The sequence below is a fragment of the Bombina bombina genome, chromosome 9, assembly GCF_027579735.1.
Source record: "Bombina bombina isolate aBomBom1 chromosome 9, aBomBom1.pri, whole genome shotgun sequence".
Taxonomy (NCBI): Eukaryota; Metazoa; Chordata; class Amphibia; order Anura; family Bombinatoridae; genus Bombina; species Bombina bombina.
In genome coordinates this window covers 97,494,940-97,516,052 of record NC_069507.1, presented here as the reverse complement: position 1 = coordinate 97,516,052, position 21,113 = coordinate 97,494,940, and the positions used below count along the sequence as shown (strand labels likewise).

Sequence of the window (21,113 nt, the reverse complement as noted above, 5' to 3'; positions counted from 1 at the left end):
AATAATAGAGGAAACTATGTTCCTGATATAAATTGATCCCACTGAATGTTTTGGTGACATTGAGTGCAATACCAGCTTCCTATTTGGACACTTATCACCGCAGCATGCTAAACACAGAGGCCCACTAACAGACCTGAACTCCTGTGACCGGAGCGGAGTTCAGACTGTCGGCAGCTTTACACGTAAAGAGACATCACCTCAGGCAACCGAGCTGGCAGGTAAACGCATCGCTGATAAGAAAATCTCACACAGAGATCAGCTAGACACTGATGCACGAACTACAGAACTGGGAGTACTCACACATGGTGGTCGCCATTTTTTCTGAGCAGATCAGGAGTGAATGAAGGTAATGCCGCAACTGGCACAAAAATAAAACCAAACAGCACACAAAATACCTTTATCATCTCACTGGTGAGCGGCAAACACAGTTTGATAGCTAACTAATGCATGATCTGGCAATGTATGTTTGAGTTCTACGCTATTTATCTATTTATGCAAGAAAATGCAGGCAGGCAAGCGCCAAGGAAATATAGCAAACAGAAAAAAAAGGGTCATAGTATGGATGAAGCTTAGGGAAGTATATGTCTGAGGACTACCAGAGAACAAGTGTTGCCGTGACATCTATTTAGACACTCCAGACTATATCCGCTGAGAGAAATTTGTCACCACTTGATCAGGGATGGAACTCCAGCTAAGTTCCCTACTCCAAGCCCTAGCAGACCGGCTAGATCGCCAAACAAAGTTCCTTACCGAGGACATCCTTACCGAGGACATCAAGTCTGCGTTTTCCTATCCTGCCCTCCTGACACCTGCAACTACGCCCGATAACTCTTCAGAGGTTATGACCATATGCGAGGAATGGGATCACTCACCACAAGGAATTGGATCACACTGTGAGATGAGCGGACAAACTGTGAAATCCTTTCACTTAGTCCAAATACAAACCCCTCTTATCTACAGAGGCAAGACGGAGGTCACAGTGGGACGTCGGATGGCTTTCACATTCAAGGAGATTATCCTTACTCTAAGCTTTCGCTCTATATATGAGAGGCTCTTTGCAAATGAGAATGGACATAGCCCCAGATCAAACTACTATTTGACCCATTTGGATGCCTGCCATAAACCGAAAAGCGGACAGCAGATATACCCATGGCTATGGTCGTGGTTGTGGGACCCGGGGGGACTAAAATGTTCTTATACAGCTGGAATTCTCACTTCTCCTTCTATTTAGCGAAATGGGTCAGACATAATATACCCATCAAAGCTGGATGAAGTCTTACCCTTCTGCAAGACCTATGCCTCAATGTCATTATCTACCTAGTCATAGACTCTTGGAAGATCAGACGCTATGCCTATATGTTTTTTTTTCACTGACTGGGTATAGTATATGTCTGTATATTAGGTACTATATATGGTGGCACACTAAACTACTCACAGCATTATTTCTATTAAGTTAACTTGTTAAACTTACATTATTTGTAACCTATGGTGATAATTATTACAGAACTCTCCCAGTATATGAGCTTGTTATGATTATGTTCATCTATATAGCTAAATATTTGGGTAATTTGATCATTCTGTAACTAGATTTAGATGATAGTAATCCTATATTTCCTATTTTTCTTTTTTATCTAAGCCGTATTTGAGGGCTAAATCATCCATACAATTCAGCTAATGCTAATTGATATTTTTTGCAGTAAATATAGCACCCATAAGGCTTTATATTTAATATCCCTACTGTGTTCCATGAGTCAGTAATTATATTATAGTTTCTGAGCACTAATAATTTCTAGCATCTGTACCACATGTATTTGTTATACCAGTACACCTTATCCTATGCATTGCTTTACTCAAAAAGAGACTATTTTCTAAAGTCACGTGCACATAGGGTTGAAATGTCGCTAGTTAGCATACATTCATTTTTGTCCACTCCTGCTCTTGTGTACATCGAATCTATATGTATGCCTACTCCTCACTGGCTGAGTGTTGAGGTTGCCTGCTGCCGGGGCGTCCTATCATACATTTAAGGAGGAAGGGTATAGGCTAGTTATCTTATTTGACACATGAGTAGGTTATACTTATTACATTATTCTCTAATAAAGTTTTTCACCCTACTTGCTTCTTTCCCTTGTCAATTTTCAAGGGACGCCATTGACTCTACCTTTATTTTGGAAGCACAAATTCTTCCGTTTTAAACCCACTCACAGGTCTTATACTCTCACCCTAATCTCTACCTATTGGTATGCAAATAGCTGTGTGTGTATTATTTTATCGCCTTTGTACTATATCAGTATAAACTAAATTGCTATCTCTATCACATAAGGCTCTTAGCTCATATTGTTACGATTATATCCTTCTAATAATGCCCCCCCTATATTGTTGAATTAACACAAGATACATTGTTACATTAGAACCTTGACACCTCTTTTTCTCTCTCTTTTAAACTACTACTGAGCGGTGTTTACCCGCTGAAGTTAGTCAAACTGGGGTACCCTATTATAAGAGATAAAGACAGTGGTTTTAGATCTTAACTATCACTTTTATCATTTCTCTCCTTGAGGGGCTCCCAAATGTTTAAGATGAGGGTGTCAAAAACTTATAGACTATTTTGTGTATTAGAACAATGTTATTGTGGTTCTGTATCTATGTTATTTTTTTATGGTTATCATTTCTATATTTCTGTTGCCTATAACAATTGGTCCAATTTTGGAACCATCGCATTAACCATTGTTCATAAGCTTATAAAGAAGAAAATGAGATTCTCAAAGACTTTAATACTCAACAGTTTTAAATATGCGAATATATATGGACTTAAATTTCTGCCTACCAAATTCAGATACAGATGTCAACACCATATTGAATAAGGTAGATTGGTTATTGCAGCTGGATTGTATTGAATTTTTCTATGTTACATCTAACTCAAGAATCTCAATAAAAGAAAATAAAAAATAAAAAAAAAGTATAACATAAAAGTCTCTTAAATTTTCTCTTAACATTTTTCTTTCATGATCCAGAGCATACAATTTGAAACAACTTTCCAATTTGCTTCTTTTATGAAACTGTTATCTTGATATCCTTTGTTGAAAAACATACCTAGATGGGCTCATGGGAGCTAGATTTTTTTTTTTTGGTGGCTGCTCATATATACCTCTTGCCATTGGTTTACTAATTAGTTAAGCTAGCTCCCAGTAGTACATTGCTTTTTCAATACCATGAGAACAAAGCACTTCTGATAATACAAGTTAACTTGGTAGTTGTTTGCAAATGTATGCTCTATCTGAACCATGAAAGAAAGATTTTGGGTTTCATATCCCTTTAATTATGAAAGTTTAATGTTTACTTTTATGTCCCTTTAAATGATTTCTTTTAACACAAATTAATATAGGCAATAAATACTTTTGGATGACTTAGAAAACTTCATGTAGAATAAGCTCTAATATTTGAGAAACGTTTTAAATATAAATCAAGACCTATCAATTAATGACAAGTCACTGTACTTTTTCAAAAGATTTATTTGCTTTATAAAAGTACAAAATAAATAATATATATACATATATATACACATACATATAATAAGACTTCTAAATATTTCTAACACATTTTGTGTGTTTATTTAGTTTAGGTTGTTTTTCCAAATAATGTTAAAGGGACAGTAAACACCTTGAAATTTGTTTATATAAAATGTTTAGTTATGCACAAAGAAAACACCTTTTTAATATTTCATTATTTATTTTGCCATGTTTTTATGTAATTTAATTTTGAAAATAGAGGACTTTCTAATGCTTGTAATCTGAAATGTACCCTGCTGACTTATCAAGGCTAACCCTGCTACATATATGTAACTATTGTCTTTCACTGATAACAGCTGTAAAGCACTGCATTTTATACTAACATTATGACTGTGGTTAGCCTTGTTGTCTGCAGACTAAAGCCCAGATTGGCTCCTCCAAATAAGGCAAATGGTGGGTGGGGTTTAGCTATAGAAAAATAATTGCAATAAAAATTATGTTAATTTGTTTTAAAAATGTTGACACGTGGCTGATATGTTATTCTATAGCAACACAACTAAATGTCTTGTAATTACAAGGTGTTTACTGTCACCTTAATTAGAATTCATTACTGTCTAAATGTTACCTTTACAGCAGCAGTCACAGCAGCGGTAGCAGCTAAATTCAGTCCTTGCTTTCCAAAGTTCACCATAGTTTCGTAACCTTTTTCTTTTGCTTGCACGATATACTCATCAATTTCCTGTTGATGAAAGAATGTGTTTTATACATAGATGTAGAACCAAGACAAAAAGTAACATAAAAATCAAACTAGTATTTATAATTATTCTAAAATTCAATTTTATCATGTCTAAAGGAAGGGGGCATGTATTACTTTTGGGTAATGGTTGAGAGGAGAAGAGAGCGCTACCATACTACTTGCATCATTAAACACAGGACCTATATAGCCTTTCTCTACCATTTCGCATTTACTACCCAGCGCTCTCTTCTCCTCTCAACTACGCCGCTGAATACACCCCCTGGAAGCTTTGAGGAAGCTTCTATTTGGTTAAGAGAGCAACAACCTATCAGCGCAGGGAATATATATCTTTTTGTATAACTTACTTTTGGGTAAGCAATCTATGCCCTTTTGCAGAAGATAGACTTAGGGGCCGATTTACTATGCAGCGTATGCTGCAGTTTCTGCGCAAGCCTTCAGGCTCGCCGGAAACAAGAGTTAAGAAGCAGCTGTCCTAAGACCGCTGCTCCTTAACTTGTCCACCACCTTTGAGGCGGCGGACAGCAATCACCCCGATCGGATATGGTCGGGATGATTGACACCCCCTGCTAGCGGCCGTTTGGCCGCGAATGTGCAGGGAGCGGCATTGCACAAGCATTAATACTGACAGCGTATGCTGTCGGCATTTATCGATGTGGGGCGGACATGATTCGCTACAGCAGATCATGTCCGCCCGCACATTCATAAATCGGCCCCAAAGAATGAATTTAAACCTTAAACACAATATATACATAGTTGCAAATGAATGATGTTGTAAAACCTAGAGAACCCAAGTTATGGCTAGATTACAAGTGGAGCGCTAATTTATTGTGCACCCGTAAACTGGCAAATTCGCCCGTTTATGGACGCACAATTAATTACCAGCCATTACAAGTGGTTGGTTAATGCTACAGAGCTTGTGGTAGCAATAAACAGCCTTTTTTTAAAAATAAAAAAGTAGCATCTTTAATTTTTAAAATAATAACTGCACAAAGCATTTTTTAGGTTTTAAAGTAAGGGGATGTGAGGTGTTAGAAGAAAAAAAAAAAGGCACTGAAAAGTGCCTTTACATTGCATTGTGGTCTACAGGGACTGTGTGTTCACATATATATATATATATATATATATATATGTGTGTGTGTTAATATGTGTATTTACATATATATGTGTTAATATGAGTATTTACATATATATGTGTATATACATATGTATGTGTTAATATGTGTATATACATATATATGTGTTAATATGTGTATATACATATATATGTGTTAATATGTGTATATACATATATATGTGTTAATTTGTGTATTTACATATATATGTGTTAATATGTGTATTTACATATATATATATGTGTTAATATGTGTATATACATATATATGTGTTAATATGTGTGTATACATATATATGTGTTAATTTGTGTATTTACATATATATGTGTTAATATGTGTATTTACATATGTGACAGACCCCTCTGTCAGTACTGGAAGGGTTAACTTTGTTCAGCTTTGAGAAACTATTTTCTGCAAACAGGTTTCCCGACATCAGCTATTGTTTACTGTAATTAAGTTTAAGTGATAAGCGTTCACATTGTTTAATCAGACTGCCAGGTGTCAAGAAGGACTCCCTTGTTTTCTTGTGTTTAATTGTTTATTTGGTTAAGTAATGCAATTCTATTGTATCCTGTAAAAGGGCGTCTTCCCTCTATCTTATGTACTATCTTCTTCCTGTGCAGCTGTTGCTGGGGAGAGTCAACCAGGTGGGAGACCTGCATAAATACTGGGCATATAACCCTCAATAAAACACATTCTGTTTTACCCTCAAGATGGAGCTTGGTCTCATGTTTGGGGGGAATTAACTGGGTTTGGGTGTTGCTGATCCCGTATTCAGGGCATCATTTCATCGGGTATTAACCCTTGATATCCGGGTTATACCATAACAACTGGTGGCAAGTGACGGGATGATCCTTATCACCCAGAAGAGCAACTACACATCCGGACCTAATGGGAATACTGTATGAAAGGCTGAAAAGAGCCACCCTTAAAGACCTGCTAGAACAACGGGGCCGACAAGCCAGTAACCTCAGGAAGAGGGAGATTATTACAATACTGACCGAGATGGACGGAGTACCAGGGACCGAAGGAATCAATGGGCCCAGCATATCAGACAGAACCCCCGAAGAAGCAAGCTTTGACCGGGCAGTTAAAATAAGACTGGCACATTATGGCCCCAACCCGACTTCAGAAATTATCGACCGGGTCATAGCCGCTGTGGAGGCCAACCTACTTTGCCAAAGCAGTGCTTTGCATCGGGCCATTCCAGATGAGGAAGTTGGGGATTATAATGCTGTAAAAGTGGCTCTGCTCTCCAGGTATGCGATTACACCGGAGGCATACAGGAGACGGTTCAGAGACACTGTTAAATTAGCTGGAGATTCCTACGTCGAGTGGGCATGTAAGGTGCACCACACAGTAGCTCACTGGATGGCGGGGTGCCAAGCCATATCCGGGGAAGAGGTGCTGCAGCTATTCCTGTTGGAACATTGCTTTGACAAGTTATCCGCAGGAGTTAGAGAGTGGGTTCGGGACCATAAACCCCCCACCCTGCATGAAGCTGCTCATCTGGCAGATGAGTATACGGATGCCCGCAAACTGGACACTGCTACAACTAAGATCCCTGCCAGAGTGGAGTACAGACCCCCAGTCACCCCAGCAGCTACCAGTTACCAACCCCCGGCGCACCGCTCTACCACACGGCCTCCAGCCACGAACTATCCTCAGACAGCCCGGTTCAAATCACGGGACTACTCACAGCCTATTTGGTGCTTTGGATGTAAGCAACTAGGGCACAAAAGACCAGAGTGTCCCCTAAACACAGCGAACCAAGCACAGTCCTGGAGAAGACCCACCGGTGGAAACCCACGTAACCCTCAGCCTGCGGCCCACTGCGTAGAGGAGGAAAAATGCTGGGGCATCCTACATGAAGCAGACCGCGTGCAAGCTGCCAACCGGGATAACCGGCAACTGGTTAAAGTGAATGGGAAGGAGGTCAGTGGTCTACGGGATACTGGTGCTACCATGACCTTGCGTCAAAAGAACTTGGTGTCTGAGAACCAGCACACCGGAGACACTGTGGCTGTGAGGGTAGCAGGGGGCGCTGTGTTCCGCCTATCTGTTGCCTGGGTACATTTGGATTGGGGAGTGGGCACTAGACATGTGAATGTGGGGGTCATGAAGGACTTACCAGCTGATGTTCTCCTTGGAAATAACTTGGCCCCCCTTGTTTCTGCCTACGCTCCCATGGGTCCCGCCGATATTAACCCTGTGACTACCCGTGCCCAAATCCGTGCTGCAGAGACTGACCCACCTGCTGCTGAGCCCCAGGATGCTGAGCTCAGTAAATCTCTATCCGCCATTGATACGTGGAAGTCCCGTTACAGTGCGCTGATGAAGGAGAAGAGTCAAGTAGAGGATGAATTGGTCACGTTAAACAATCACGTAACAGTGCTAGCGGGAGAGAAGAGGAGCGCACAGGAAAAAGCGCGTTTAGAACGGGAATCTCTGCTAGACAAGCTGCACCCACAGACCGCAGAAAACACCAACTTCAGAGTGGAACATGAAACAGTAAAGACAAATTTAGCGACACTGGAGAAAAAGCTGACACTGGCTCATAGTGAGGTGCAGCAACTCAAGGGCAACTTACGTCAGTATGAAGGGTTTGTGGAAACCTATAAAGAGCAGGTACAAAAAACTCGTAAAGAAGCCGATGAGATTTGTCTCCAACTGGAAAGAAGCGTCTCTGAAAACAAAAACTTGAAGGACTGTTTAGCCCTGGTCTGGGCACTGAAGAAGTTGAACCCTTATTTATACGGACAGGAATTCTCTCTCATAACAGGACTGCAGATGGATTGTCCCGGCAAACTGACATTCCTACCACCTCCTAGTCCGGTCATCCCCAAGTTGACCCACCATAGGGTCAAGCCGGGTCTGCTGGAGTGTCCCACCAGGAGGGAGCCGTGTGACAGACCCCTCTGTCAGTACTGGAAGGGTTAACTTTGTTCAGCTTTGAGAAACTATTTTCTGAAAACAGGTTTCCTGACATCAGCTTTTGTTTACTGTAATTAAGTTTAAGTGATAAGCGTTCACATTGTTTAATCAGACTGCCAGGTGTCAAGAAGGACTCCCTTGTTTTCTTGTGTTTAATTGTTTATTTGGTTAAGTAATGCAATTCTATTGTATCCTGTAAAAGGGTGTCTTCCCTCTATCTAATGTACTATCTTCTTCCTGTGCAGCTGTTGCTTGGGAGTGTCAACCAGGTGGGAGACCTGCATAAATACTGGGCATATAGCCCTCAATAAAACACATTCTGTTTTACCCTCAAGATGGAGTTTGGTCTCATGTTTGGGGGGAATTAACTGGGTTCGTGTGTTGCTGATCCCGTATTCAGGGCATCTTTCATCTGGTATTAACCCTTGATATCCGGGTTATACCATAACAACATATATATGTGTTAATATGTGTATATACATATACAGTATATGTGTTAATTTGTGTATTTACACATATAAATACATACATATATATTTATATATTCAAATACATATATATTTTACGTTTTCTGCACTTCGCTGCGCAACTTTCACTGTGCTTAGGTTGTCTGCCGTGTCTCACGGCATGAGAACGAGGCTCCCATTGGAGCCTATGGAAGCGCGCTATCGTGACCGCAAAGCTTTTCTGCAAAGCGAGTGCAAGTGGATTGCAAATATAGTGCTTGTGAAAAGCTAAATTTTATACTCCACTCGTGATCTGGCCGTTAAGGTCTCATGGACAAGTGGAATGATTAAAAGATGGGATATTCCTACAACCTTAAAAAAAGTGAAAACATCTGTGCAAAGAGCCACCTCCCACTGAAATGCCACTGAAAGACAGGAAACTCAATCAACCTCAACCAGAAAATCCAGAATCTATAGGGCAGACAAGGAAGCCTGTAGAGATACCTATCTCACCTAGTTCGCCTGCGGTAGGTTTTAATTAAAATAATTTCCAGGCTTGAAATGAAGGGGAAATCATCCTGTCAAAGAATAGAATCAACGATTCAGTAACCAGGTTGTCAGTTCACAGATTATTAAGTTCTTATAACGAAATAAACCTGGAAATTAAAGACTGAAGAACTGGGGAAACACTAATAATTGAACTCGCAAAAACACCAGTCTAGGTTAACCTTGTCCACCGTTGATATTATTGAGGACATAAATACTAGCTGAAATCACCAGGGGAGAACCACTGTATCCATTGCAAATGTTTGACGACTCCTGCTTCTGGTTATTTTTCAGTTTTTCTTGGTTTACTAGTTCGGTTAACCCCAGTTTTAGAATGAAAACCTCGGGTCTAAATGGTTATGATCATCCTTAAAGGGACAGTAAAGTCATAATTAGACATTCATGATTTAAACAGAGCATACAATTTTAAACAACTTTCCAATGCACTTCCTTTGCTTCCTTCTCTTGTTATCCTTTGCTGAAAGGTTTATCTAGGAAAGCTCAGGAGCAGCAAAGAATCTAGGTTCTAGTTGCTGATTGGTGGCTGCATATATATACTGGTAGTCATTGGCTCACCCATATGTTCAGTTAGAATTTTATCAGCCAATCGGAATCTAAGGGACGCCATCTTGGATGACGTCACTTAAAGGAACTGATTGGAACAGCCAATAGAATGCCAGCTCAATCCTATTGGCTGATTGCATCAGCCAATAGGATTTTTTCTACCTTAATTCCGATTGGCTGATAGAATTTTATCAGCCAATCGGAATCTAAGGGACGCCATCTTGGATGACGTCACTTAAAGGAACCGTCATTCAGTAAGAAGACTCTCGATGAAGAGGATGATCTGCGTCGGATGTCTTGAAGATGGAGCCGCACTGCGTCGGATGGATGAAGATAGAAGATGCCGTCTGGATGAAGACTTCTGCCCGTCTGGAGGACCACTTCGCCCGGCTTGGATGAAGACTTCTCCCGACTTCGTTGAGGACTTCGGCCCGGTTAGATGAAGACTTCTGCTGCTTCCTTGAGGATGGATGTCCGGTCTTCAGAACAGTAAGTCAATCTTCAGGGGGCTAGTGTTAGGTTTTTTTAAGAGTATATTGGGTGGGTTTTATTTTTTAGATTAGGGTTTGGGCCGCAAAAGAGCTAACTGCCCTTTTAAGGGCAATGCCCATCCAAATGCCCTTTTCAGGGCAATGGGGAGCTTAGGTTTTTTTAGATAGTATTTTATTTGGGGGGTTGGTTGTGTGGGTGGTGGGTTTTACTGTTGGGGGGGTGTTTGTATTTTTTTTTACAGGTAAAAGAGCTGATTACTTTGGGGCAATGCCCCGCAAAAGGCCCTTTTAAGGGCTATTGGTAGTTTAGTTTAGGCTAGTTTTTTTTTTTTTTTTGATAGGGCTCTTAGATTAGGTGTAATTAGTTTAAATATCTTGTAATTTGTTTTTTATTTTCTGTAATTTAGTGGGGGGGGGGTTGTGATTTAGCTAATTTAATTTATTTAATTGTTTTTAATTTAGTTAATTTATTTAATTGTAGTGTAGTGTTAGGTGTTAGTGTAACTTAGGTTAGGGTTTATTTTACAGGTACATTTTTATTTATTTTAGCTAGGTAGTTATTAAATAGTTAATAACTATTTAGTAACTATTCTACCTAGTTAAAATAAATACAAACTTCCCTGTAAAATAAAAATAAACCCTAAGCTAGATACTGTACAATGTAACTATTAGTTATATTGTAGCAATCTTAGGGTTTATTTTATAGGTAAGTATTTAGTTTTAAATAGGAATTATTTAGTTAATGATAGCAATTTTATTTAGATTTATTTAAATTATATTTAAGTTAGAGTTAGGGTTAGACTTAGGTTTCGGGGTTAATAAATTTAGAATAGTGACGGCGACGTTGGGGGCGGCAGATTAGGGGTTAATAAGTGTAGGTAGGTGCAACGATGTTGGGGGCGGCAGATTAGGGGTTAATAAAAATAATGTAGGTGTCGGCGATGTTGGGGGTAGCAGATTAGGGGTTCATAAGTATAATGTAGGTGGCTGCGATGTCTGGAGCGGCAGATTAGGGGTTAATAAATGTAGGTAGGTTGCGGTGATGTTAGGGGTGGTAGATTAGGGGTAATAATATTTAACTAGTGTTTGCGAGGTGGGAGTGCAGTGGTTTAGGGGTTAATATGTTTATTATAGTGGCGGCGATGTCGGGAGCGGCAGATTAGGGGTTAATAATTTTATTATAGTGTTTGCGATGCGGGAGGGCCTCAGTTTAGGGGTTAATAGGTAGTTTATGGGTGTTAGTGTACTTTTTAGCACTTTAGTTATGAGTTTTAGACTACCACGTAGTAACATAAAACTCATAACTACTGACTTTCAAATGCGTTAGAAATCTTGACGGGATAGGGTGTACTGCTCACTTTTTGGCCTCCCAGGACAGACTCGGAATACCGGCGCTATGGAAGTCCCATAGAAAAAAGACTTTACGAAGTTTACGTAAGTCGTTTTGCGGTAAGGCCAAAAAAGTGTGCGGTGCCCCTAAACCTGCAAGACTCGTAATACCAGCAGTAGTGAAAAAGCAGCGTTAGCACCTGTTAACGCTGCTTTTTCAGCTTACCGCAAAACTCGTAATCTAGGCCATAGCAACAATGCACACAAGTTAAGGTTAGCTTTTTTACATATAAATGCATTGCTACTCTTTCATTGGCAAGCAGAGCATTTTTAAGAAATATATCATTTACTGTGAAAATGAGTTTACTTATAGGTTATTTGAAATATTAAAAAATATATCAGATTTACAAAACTCACATCAAATGTTAATCTATTTTAAAAATATGCTCCCTCTACTGGATGTTCCAGTGCAACACTTTATATAACACTATATTATGAACTGCATCAAAGGATATGCTTAATTAAAGGGACATGAAACCCAAAAAATGTTCTTTCATGATTTTGGTAGAACATATCATTTTAAACAACTTTCCAGTTTACTTCTATTATCAAATTTGCTTCATTCTCTTGCTATCATTTGTTGAAGTAGCAGCAATGCACTACTGGTTTCTAACTGAACACATGGGTAAGCCAATGACAATCGGTATATATACGCAGCCGGAGTTCATTAAAATGACATGCTCTTTCTGAATCATGAAAGAAAAAAAATGGGTTTCATGACCTTTTAATACACAGAGGAGAGATACAGGGGCCGATTTATCAAGCTCCGTATGCAGCTGTTTCCGCGCGAGCCTTCGTCTGAAACAGGAGTTAAGAAGCATCGGTCTTAAAGACTCTGAGGCGGCGGACAGCAATCAGCCCGATCAGATACGATCGGGTTGATTGACACCCCCTGCTAGCGGCCGATTGGCTACGAATGTGCAGGGGGCGGCATTGCACAAGCATAGAACCTACTAGGACGTCAATTTATTATTGTGCGAGTGGACATGATATGATGTAGCGTATCATGTCGGCTGCACATCGATAAATGCCGACAGCATGCGCTGTGTGCATTTATCATTGCACCAGCAGTTCTTGTGAACTGCTGGTGCAATGCCGGCCCCTGCAGGGTGTGTCAATCAACCCGATCATATTTGATCGTGTTGATTTCTGTCCGCAGCCTCAAACCAGGCGGACAAGTTATGGAGCAGCGGCCCATGAAGCCGCTGCTTCATAACTTCTGTTTCTGGCGAGCCTGAAGACTCGCCGGAAACAAGGGGCATCAAGCTCCATAAGGGGCTTGATAAATCCACCCCATAGACTCTAGAGTCATCACTACCATGGTAAAAAGTGATTACTTTCTACTTGTTCTCCAATACTGTGAGGAGTGAAGCCGTATAGAGTTTACGGCAGGCATGATAGTGGCTATGCATTTATTTTATAATGTTTAGCAAGTGCATTTCTTATATTGGAATTAATAAAATGCTACCTTGAATCTGGGGTGTGCTAATGTGTTATTTTTTGTTAGACTGAATATGGCTCTTATTGTCTTTCTTTTAGCATAAACTCTGTTAATTTGAGTTATGCAAGGGTTTTAGTAACATTCATTGGAGAAAGCTATACACATATATATTTATATATAAGGTATATATATATATATATATATATATATATATATATATATATATATATATATATATATATATATACATATACAGTATCTCACAAAAGTGAGTACACCCCTCACATTTTTGTAAATATTTTATTATATCTTTTTATGTGACAACACTGAAGAAACAACACTTTGCTACAATGTAAAGTAATGAGTGTACAGCCTGCATAACAGTGTAAATTTGCTGCCCCCTCAAAATAACTGAACACACAGCCATTAATGTCTAAACCATTGGCAACAAAAGTGAGTACACCCCTAACTGAAAATATCCAAATTGAGCCCAAAGTGTCAATATTTTGTGTGGCCACCATTATTTTCCAGCACTGCATTAATCCTCTTGGGCATGGAGTTCACCAGAGCTTCACAGGTTGCCACTGGAGTCCTCTTCCACTCCTCCATGACGACATCACAGAGCTGGTGAATGTTAGAGACCTTGCGCTCCCTCACCTTCCATTTGAGGATGCCCCACAGATGCTCAATATGGTTTAGGTCTGGAGACATGCTTGGCCAGTCCATGACCTTTACCTTCAGCTTCTTTAGCAAGGCAGTGGTCATCTTGGAGGTGTGTTTGGCGTCGTTATCATGTTGGAATACTGCCCTGCGGCCTAGTCTCTGAAGGGAGGGGATCATGCTCTGCTTCAGTATGTCACTGTACATGTTGGCATTTATGGTTCCCTCAATGAACTGTAGCTCCCGAGTGCCGGCAGCACTCATGCAGGCCCAGACCATGGCACTCCCACCACCATGCTTGACTGTAGGCAAGACACACTTGCCTTTGTACTCCTCACCTGGTTGCCGTCACACACTTGACACCATCTGAGCCAAATAAGTTTATCTTGATCTAATCGGACCACAGGACATGGTTCCAGTAATCCATGTCCTTAGTCTGGTGTCTTGAGCAGTCTTTGCGGGCTTTCTTGTGCATCATCTTTAGAAGAGGCTTCCTTCTGGGATGACAGCCATGCAGACCAATTTATTGCAGTGTGCGGCATATGGTCTGAGCACTGACAGGCTGACCCCCCACCCCTTCAACCTCTGAAGCAATGCTGGCAGCACTCATACGTATTTTTCCCAAAGACAACCTCTGGATATGATGCTGAGCACGTGCACTTAACTTCTTTGGTCGACCATGGCGAGGCCTGTTCTGAGTGGAACCTGTCCTGTGAAACCGCTGTATGGTCTTGCCCACCGTGATGCAGCTCAGTTTCAGGGTCTTGGCAATCTTCTTATAGCCTAGGCCATCTTTATGTAGAGCAACAATTCTTTATTTCAGATTCTCAGAGAGTTCTTTGCCATGAGGTGCCATGTTGAACTTCCAGTGACCAGTATGAGAGAATGTGAAAGCGATAACACCAAATTTAACACAGCTGCTCCCCATTCACACCTGAGATCTTGTAACACTAATGAGTCACATCACACCAGGGAGAGAAAATGGCTAATTGGGCCCAATTTGGACATTTCCACTTAGGCGTGTACTCACTTTTGTTGCCAATGGTTTAGACATTAATAGCTGTGTGTTGAGTTATTTTGATGGGACAGCAAATTTACACTTTTATACAGGCTGTACACTTACTACTTTACATTGTAGCAAAGTGTCATTTCTACAGTGTTGTCACATGAAAATATATAATAAAATATTTACAGGGGTAAAATATTTACAGGGGTAAAATATTTATGAGGGGTGTACTCACTTTTGTGAGATACTATAAATATATATATATATATATATATATATATATATATATATATATATATATATATATATATATATGTAAGCTAAGTAGCCAGCAACCAGCCCATTTTTGGTTCAGCACCTGGGTAGCGCTTGCTGATTGGTATCTAAATGTACCCATCAATCAGCAAGCACTACCCAGGTACTAAACCAAAAATGGGCTGGCTCCTAAACGTACATTCTTGCTTTTTCAAATAAAGATACCAAGAGAATGAAGAAAGATTAATTGGAGTAAATTAGAAAGTCTGAATCATGAAAGTTAAATTTTGACTAGACTATCTCTTGAAACAAATTGTAACAGTTACAGCATCATTTTTGTCTTACCCTTTCTCTGGAAGAAAGAAGAGGATGCAAAAATTTCCTGTACAATAGACTGGCTCCTCTTGTGTAAGGTGAAAGTAACCATATCACAAAAGCAATTTTCAGTTCAAAATACAGTGGAAACCTGTATGAGAGACGGATAAACAACAGTTATAAATGGAGTAAATCAATAAACAATGTTTATCATACATACATGAACACAAATAACACAATATATTTAATTTGTAGCAATTGTAATAGTTCAAACCATATCCTCTTTTTAAAGTGATGTAAACAATCTATAATCTCATAATGTCTAATGCTTTAATCCCATTGTGTTAACCACAACCGCTTGTATTTTCCCCCAAAATAACTCATTTCTTTTAAATGATCTAAATGATTTTAAAATGATCTAAACAGAGAATCTTTTTTTTTCTAGCCATTCTCCGCTCACTGATGTATTTTGCCCAGCATCCGAGTGTTGTATAGAGCAGTCCCACCCACTCTATACGTCACTGTTGTTGCACGCTCCTGAGAAGGAGTATATCAATGCTCAGATTGACAATGGTTATAGCACTTGTAGAAGCAAAAGGGACATTGCGAGCAGCAATCTACACTTCAGAGCAAATATGCATATGCACGGGAAGGTGCGCAAAGACTGCAAAGATGATCAGATGACTAGCCCGAATTGTGTAACTAAACACATGCGCATAAATAACTGCTTATTGCTTCAGTGAGCCAGCTGGGCAGGATGATAATTGACTGAAGCTTCAAACGTCATAAAAACAAAATGGATCTCGGTTATCGGACATATTGAATGTTTGACAGGCAGCGATTTTCACTAGGCATAAGTGACTACTTGCACGTAAGGTAGTGTTTATACAAAAGTATATATTTTTACACCTACTAACGAATGACAAAGAGTGAACATACTGACTTACCATACCATCACTTTAATGCCTTGGAGAGAGATTATTCTAAAATCTAAATTCCAGGCACCTACCTCTAATATTATACAAGTAGAAATGGTCTCATGATGTAAGAGAGAGAAAAATATAACTATGTATTTAATTGTAGAAATATGCAATATTATAATACAAAACTAAAAATGTATTTTGCTAAATAAATGCATTGAAAAGATAAAAAAATAAATGAATCCAATAATGCAGGGTTACAATAGTTTAGTCATGTTTGCATACAAATAAATATTATACCATACCAGATAGTCTGACAGGATTTTGACCAGTCAACACAGTGGATTTGCATAATCAACAAATGCAAGATAACAAGACAATGCAACAGCACTTAGGGGGCATATTTATCAATGTGCGGGCAGACCTGATACGAAGTCGGCAGTTCTTGTGAGCTGCTGGTGCAATGCCGCCCCCTGCAGATTTGCGGCAAATCAGCCGCTAGTAGGGGGTGTCAATCAACCTGATCGTATTCGATCGGGTTGATTTCTGTCCACTGCCTCACAGCAGGTAAACAAGTTATGGAGCAGTGGTTCTTAGACCGCTGCTTCATAACTTCTGTTTCAGGCGAGCCAAGGGGCATCAAGCTTCATACGGAGCTTGATAAATATGCCCCTTAGTCTAACCTTCAAATGAGTAGTAGATTTTTTTCTGACAATTTTAAAAGTTATTTCTATTTCCACTCCCCCTGTACTATGTGACAGCCATCAGCCAATCACAAATGCATACACGTACCATGTGACAGCCATCAGCCAATCACAAATGCATACACGTACCATGTGACAGCCATCAGCCATTCACAAATGCATACACACTTATTCTTGCACATATGCGCAGTAGGAGCTGGGGACTCAGAAAGTTTAAATATAAAAATACTGTGCACATTTAGTTAATGGAAGTAAATTGGAAAGTTGTTTAAAATGGCATGCTCTATCTGAATAATGAAAGCTTAATTTTGACTTGAGTGTCCCTTTAATCTTTTCTGCCCTGTATAAGATCAGGAAAGAGGTATTTATACCCTTTTAGACAGTTTATTGACTTCATTATGAGTAGTCAGCGAAAAAAACAATTTTATAACCTTGAGTAAAAATACAAGACGTTCATTTCACAGTAGCATATCATTTTACTTGATTATTTATTAATTGTATTTGAAACTATTATATTTATTAATACATTTTATAATAAAGCATAATATTTAAATAAATTATTGTATTCATTAAGAAATTTGGTAAAGCAATTTCTTTTTTATAGGGAATAACTATATTTATTGATAAACTTCCTAATGTCTATATTATATAGCATTATTAACATGATTACATGTATTGCCTGTAACAAAATTGTGTGTGGTTTTTTGTGCGTATAATTATAGATTTTAATTCTGCTGCAGAAAAGAACCATAATGTTCTTTAAACCTGTCCATATTTCCATTAAAGTTTAAAATTAATTAATCCTTAAGCTAGCTGCATGTATATCACATGGACACTTGACCATCCTTAACCATCTTTTGTCCTGAATCCTTATGACCTCTACTGGAAGTCTATTCTATTTGGCATATTTATCAAGCTCCGTACGGAGACCAAATACGATCGGGTTGATTGACACCCCCTGCTAGCGGCTGATTGGCCGTGAATCTGCAGGGGGCGGCATTGCACCAGCAGTTCACAAGAACTGCTGGTGCAATGATAAATGCCGACAATATCGGATCATGTCCACTCGCACCATCATAAATAGGCCCCATTGAATCAACCACTCTTACATTTTTTTCATTCATTCATTAATTTTTTGAAGAAATGCTTTTTTTAAATTACTTTAAAACCAATTACCTTTTAACTTGAGATGAAGATCCCTGATGTCAGGTGTCATAACCTTAAAGGGACAGTCTACTTGAAAATTGTTATTGTTTAAAAATATAGATAATCCATTTATTATCCATTCCCCAGTTTTGAATAATCAATATGGTTATATTAAAACACTTTTTACCTCTGTGATCACCTTGTATCAAAGCCTCTGCAGACTGCCCCTTATCTCAGTTCAGACTTGCATTTTAGACAATCAGTGCTGACTCATAAATAACTCCACAGGAGTGTGCACAATGTTATCTTTATGGCATATATGAACTAGCAGTGTCTAACTGTGAAAAACTGTCAAAATGCAGACAAGAAGCGACCTTCAACGGCTTAGAAATCAATTTGTGCCTACCTAGGTTTAGCTTTTATCAAAGAATACCAAGAATAAAGCAAATTTGATGATAAAAGTAAATTGGAATGTTGTTTACAATTACATGCCCTATCTGAATCCTGAAAGTTTAATTTTGACTTGACTGTCCCTATAAACACAACTGTAAATTTTTTCTCTTAAATAAATTAGTTAAATTATGTCCCCATTTATCAAGATGTGGACGGGTGAGGATCTCAGGAAGGGAACATGTCCACCCATATGAGCAATGCATCATCTGTGGCTGGAATTTGAGATTGCACAAGCAGTCACTTGTGTATTCTGGTTCCCTGTTCCCACGCAACTAATTGAATGACAGAGCTTGACAATAATCACAGGAGTCCAGGATGTTATTTCAAATAAAGATATCAAGAGAAAAAATGAAAATTGATAATAGGAGTAAATTATAAAAGTTGCTTAAACTTGCATGCTCTATATGAATTATTAGGGGTTAGTATCCCTTTAACGATGTGTTTAATAACACTCAATTATCTACAAGCAACAGTGCAATAATAAAATTGACTGCATTTATTTTTTGCACTTTTTAATTCTCATTCTGTAAAGTATATAAGAATCTATATTTAAAGCTTACACTTGTTTTAAATTCAATGTTATTTTTTTCCTTAAAGGGATAGTAAACCCCAAAATTTTATTTTATTATTCAGATAGAACATACAATTTTAAACATCTTTCCAATTTAATTCTATTATCAAATTTTCTTCATTCTCTTGTTATCCATTGCTGAAGGGACAGCATTGCACTACTGACAGGAAGCTGAAAATATCTATTTAGCCAATCACAAAAGACAAATGTGTGCAGGCACCAATTAGCAGCAGCTCCCACTAGTGTATGATATGTGCATATTTTTTAACAAGGGATACTAAAATAACGAAGCACATTTAAAAATAGAAGTTAATTTAAAAGTCTTAAAATGACCTGCTCTATCTGAATCATGCAATTCATGCATGACTTTCCTATCCCTTTAAACAGAACAAAACATTAAAACAAGTAAAATGAATGTTACTTTGAAACAACAAATAGTCAGCAAACATTTGAAATCTGTTTAGTATAAACTAATCTAGCCAATATTTGTTGCTTTAGAGGAACATGCCAAAACATTCACATATTCCTTCTCGTTATGCCGCTTCCAGAAGAAGGGTGACCAGACGTTATCAAAGAAATCAGAGCTATGTTCCTGTAAAACAAAACAATATTTTGGAAACACAACACTCACAAACCTGCCTTAGCAGCATGAAAAAAAAAACCATTAGGATACTTGTCCATATTTTAGTATTGCATAATATAGTCTTAGAATTGTGTTAAAAACATTCCAAGCCTCTCATGAATGCCACACAAAGTAAAGAGAGCTGTACATGAATCATTTGTTCATTCGCAACAGAATTTCCTTACAAGCACTTTCAAGTATAGGACTCATGAAAACACAACCTTAATTAGAGTCTGACGTGTTATAAATCAATGCTGACCTGTAGACATGAGCTATATCCCCCTGAAATATTTTGCATGAAAGAAAAAATGTTCAATCCTATGTAATTTAAGCCCAATCATTTGATAACACAACTCCCAGTATTTGTCTATTAATTAAGGATGTGGCTAAATGATTTATGGGTAGCACTATAAATTACAGAGCTGTCAACTCATACTATGTGATGTTGTTTGGAGTCCATTATATCTCCATTTTGTTCTCAAAATGGAACTGTATGGCATACAAATAATATATTAAGGGCTAGATTTATTAAGCCCCTACGACAGCAAGTTCTCTCAAGAACTTGCTCGCCGGGATTTATCAAGCAGCGGTCACCAGACCGCTGCTTCCCTAACATCTACGCCACCTCTATTGTGACGAAATTCAATCTCCTCAGTCGAGTCAGACCGAGGAGATTGTCAGCTCCTGCCCGCGCGTGATTGGCTGTGCGCGGGCAGGGGGCGGGATTGCACGCGAGCGCAAAATTGCGCTTGTGTGCAATGTTAATTACCTGCGGGTAATTTTGCCCCGCCACAGGCGAGCTGAGGCGTACAGGGGCGCGTATACGCGCCCCTGTACGCCTCAGCGTTGATAAATCTAGCCCTAAATCACTTTAAAAGCAAATAATGATGGTACAATGAGTTACAGTGCCTAGCAAAAGTATTCACCCCCTTTGGCATTTTTCCTATTTTGTTGCATTACAAAATTAAATAAGAATTGATTTTTTGGGGGGTTTGTATAATTTGATTTACACAACATGCCTACCACTTTTAAGATGCAAAATATGTTTTATTTGTGAATCGTGCCCCCCCCCCAAAAAAAAAAATCAATACATTGTAGAGCCACCTTTTACAGCAGTTACAGCTGCAAGTTTCTTGGGGTTCATCTATATAAGCTTGGCACATGTAGCCACTGGGTCTTATGACCGCTGCTTCTTAACGTGGAATTAGCAGCTTGATGGGTTGATAAATCGATCCCATAGTGTTTAATGTCCCTTTAATGTGTTCTTTTAAA

At 38.9% G+C, this 21,113-nt stretch overlaps 1 protein-coding gene across 1 annotated transcript in view; it reads right to left on the bottom strand.

Annotated features, from left to right (window-relative positions):
• REEP3 (receptor accessory protein 3) overlaps positions 1 to 21,113 on the bottom strand; it is a 378,566-nt gene that overhangs the window by 91,418 nt on the left and 266,035 nt on the right. The window contains exons 4-5 of the mRNA XM_053692267.1: positions 15,456 to 15,576; positions 4,135 to 4,248 (exon numbers count right to left, since the gene is read on the bottom strand). Coding sequence (XP_053548242.1) covers positions 4,135 to 4,248; positions 15,456 to 15,576 — 235 coding nt within the window. The remainder of the gene's footprint in view (positions 1 to 4,134; positions 4,249 to 15,455; positions 15,577 to 21,113) is intronic.